General features: G+C 35.7%; 1 protein-coding gene across 4 annotated transcripts in view; it reads right to left on the reverse strand.

The window, feature by feature from the left end:
• Positions 1-2,500, reverse strand: part of csnk1a1 (casein kinase 1, alpha 1) — a 28,598-nt gene that overhangs the window by 7,007 nt on the left and 19,091 nt on the right. For 2 of the 4 annotated variants that reach the window (XM_026361269.2, XM_026363694.2), the window contains one exon: positions 878-1,026. In XM_026361269.2, the coding sequence (XP_026217054.1) occupies positions 878-1,026 (149 nt within the window). Of the gene's footprint in view, positions 1-872; positions 1,027-2,500 lie in introns of those variants that run through there. The other 2 variants (XM_026362921.2, XM_026362081.2) reach the window with 2 other exon arrangements.

A 2,500-nucleotide genomic window follows, 5' to 3' on the forward strand; every position in this document is an offset into this window, starting at 1 on the left:
TCTGTCAAGAAAAAGTTATTTCGGTTTATCGCACAGCGATACACCGAAAACAACAAATTCAGATATCTGGTTGTATTGCTTCAGAATGGAAGACTAGTAAAATCTAATTTCTAACTACTTGCTTGGTATGTTTACGCTACTTTAAAAAAATAATAATGAAAAACTTATTCACTTCCAGATGGCTCTTCTCTTTTTTCACCATTTTAGTCATGTTAACCATCCATTTTTTCCCGTGAGAAGAACTTCATTGTTTCTATTAGGAGAGTGAGTGACAGAACATTTATTCTAATTATGAGGCACAACTACTTTTTGGGTTGCTGCTCCTAATGAGACACACTTGATTTCAATCGGCTTGACACTAGGTGTAGATCATTAACATCATAGTGAGTTAAGGAAAGACATTTTCAACATTATCCATTCAGGTGAGGTGAAGTTAATCAAGACGGGCAGCTGAAAGGTTAGAAGTGTGAGATCAGAGTGAGTTGGTGAGCAATAAAAAAGTGTCACAATGATGAAAGCCTGTTGTCCAGCCCCAACAGAATAGCATGGCAGCAAAGTTAGTAGCCAAATTCCCCAAGGACGTCTTTGCTTCTGCAAGACAGACCAATTGTATCAAATTGTTTGCTTTTGGATTTTCTACTCTAATAGGGTGCCACCTCGAACTTGTGCTACAGGGTTCATCATTCCATCAGGAATCATGACTTTTTTTTCCCCTTTACATTTCCAATCTGTGTTGTTTTTTTTTTTTTGTTTTTTTTTTTAAAGGGGCACTGGGTGTGGGTTAGGGAATAAAACAGAATCTAAATACAATAGTAAATGAAAATATGAGCAATTGGTGTCTGTAAAAAAAAACGTCACTTGGCTGTTTGCTACTAACCTTTCATGTTAGGCTTGGGTTTGTCAGTTTGCTTGCCTGTGGGGGTTTGCGCCTGCTGGCCCTGGCCCCCAGAGGAGGCCCCCTGCTGGGCTGCTTTCTGTTTCAGCATGGTCCAGTCAAATGTGTAGTCATACTGATGGTTCAGAGTCCTAAAACACACATGAACAACTAATAAGCAGAAAATCCACACCAATCAATAGTTTGAAAGACTGGCAAAATGCAGACTGCATTTTTAATAACAAATAATTAAAAAATGTTAAAAGCACGTTACATATTCATATAACACAATGTAATTGCATTTCATACATTTCATAAAAACAATGCTGGAAGTGTAACAAGTATTGTGCTTTAGTTACTTTTGGATATTTACACAATGATCTGAAATTGTCAAGACATAGTACATTTAGAATTTGGCAGACGTTTTTATCCAAAGCGACTTACAAGGCAAGCAAAATATCTAATTCAAAGGGAAAAATATTAAAGTGCTCTAGGAAGAAATGTTTTCGTTTCATCTTAGTATCACAATATATATAAAGATGTCAACACAGAACAAGAGCAAAAACCCTTATCAGGAAAGCGACAGCATAACAGATGACAAACTGACAACTATAATGTCCAATAGTTAGGACCAACTCTTTTCACGTCTTTATGTCTTCATGTTCTGCCAAGTTTATGTGTTAAGTAATTTGTTTTAAGTCTACTTTAGTTGTCATCTGCAAATCGGACTTCATCCAAGCTTCATCTCCATCAAGTGCCAGATTTACATTGAATTTTGATTGAATTGCCCAATTAAAAAAAAAAATACTTTTTATATGACTTACAGTGGGGATCTGTATAATGTCTTTGTTATTCATTACAAACAGCAACCTCTGTTGCTCTGTGAGGTCTGCATGCTTGTCATTGAGGTGCTTAACAAGTTTGATTTGAAACATCTTTTCCAGATAGGCTTTGTGGTATATGTTGGCTTGCCCTGAATATGAGTTGTGTAACAAAAAGAGGTAAGTCAGTTCTTCAGCTTGCAGTCACATCTCGTTTTATTTTGCCACCATGAAAGCCTGCAGCACGCATTTTATAGGGAAAATAAATAAACTGGACAACAGATGTGCAGTGAAACTCCAAACACATCGAATCATTACCTAGGATAGCCGCAGAACACAGCTTATTAAGTTAGATGGTCCAGAGATTATGTTTTTAAAGTACCTATTTTTTGCTATTTTAACTATAACACTATCTTTAATTTGTCTAATAACTAATGATCTATGTTTGTTGTAAGATTATTTAAGTAATCACAAAATTAAATGAATTCAACTCAATTGTTCAGAAAAAATCTAAAGACACAAACAATGATGTCCAACCTGCATGCTTCACTGAAGAACAAACCTAACATTCGACTAATTGTGCTGCATTTTAGGGCAGTAAAGATCTTGTAATGTTATTGAATAACACTGCCTCATGGTCCCACAAAGAACTGGTTTAGTTAACATATCAAACACATTATCATACCTACATGGTGGTAGTGTCTTGTGTGTTGTTCCCTATAATTAACACTGATCTTTACTCGGACCTTAGATGTGTATTGCTTCTATTCATACTACAGTTGGTTTGCTTTAATCAAACAATATG

This window comes from Anabas testudineus, chromosome 10 (genome assembly GCF_900324465.2).
Source record: "Anabas testudineus chromosome 10, fAnaTes1.2, whole genome shotgun sequence".
NCBI classification, from domain to species: domain Eukaryota; kingdom Metazoa; phylum Chordata; class Actinopteri; order Anabantiformes; family Anabantidae; genus Anabas; species Anabas testudineus.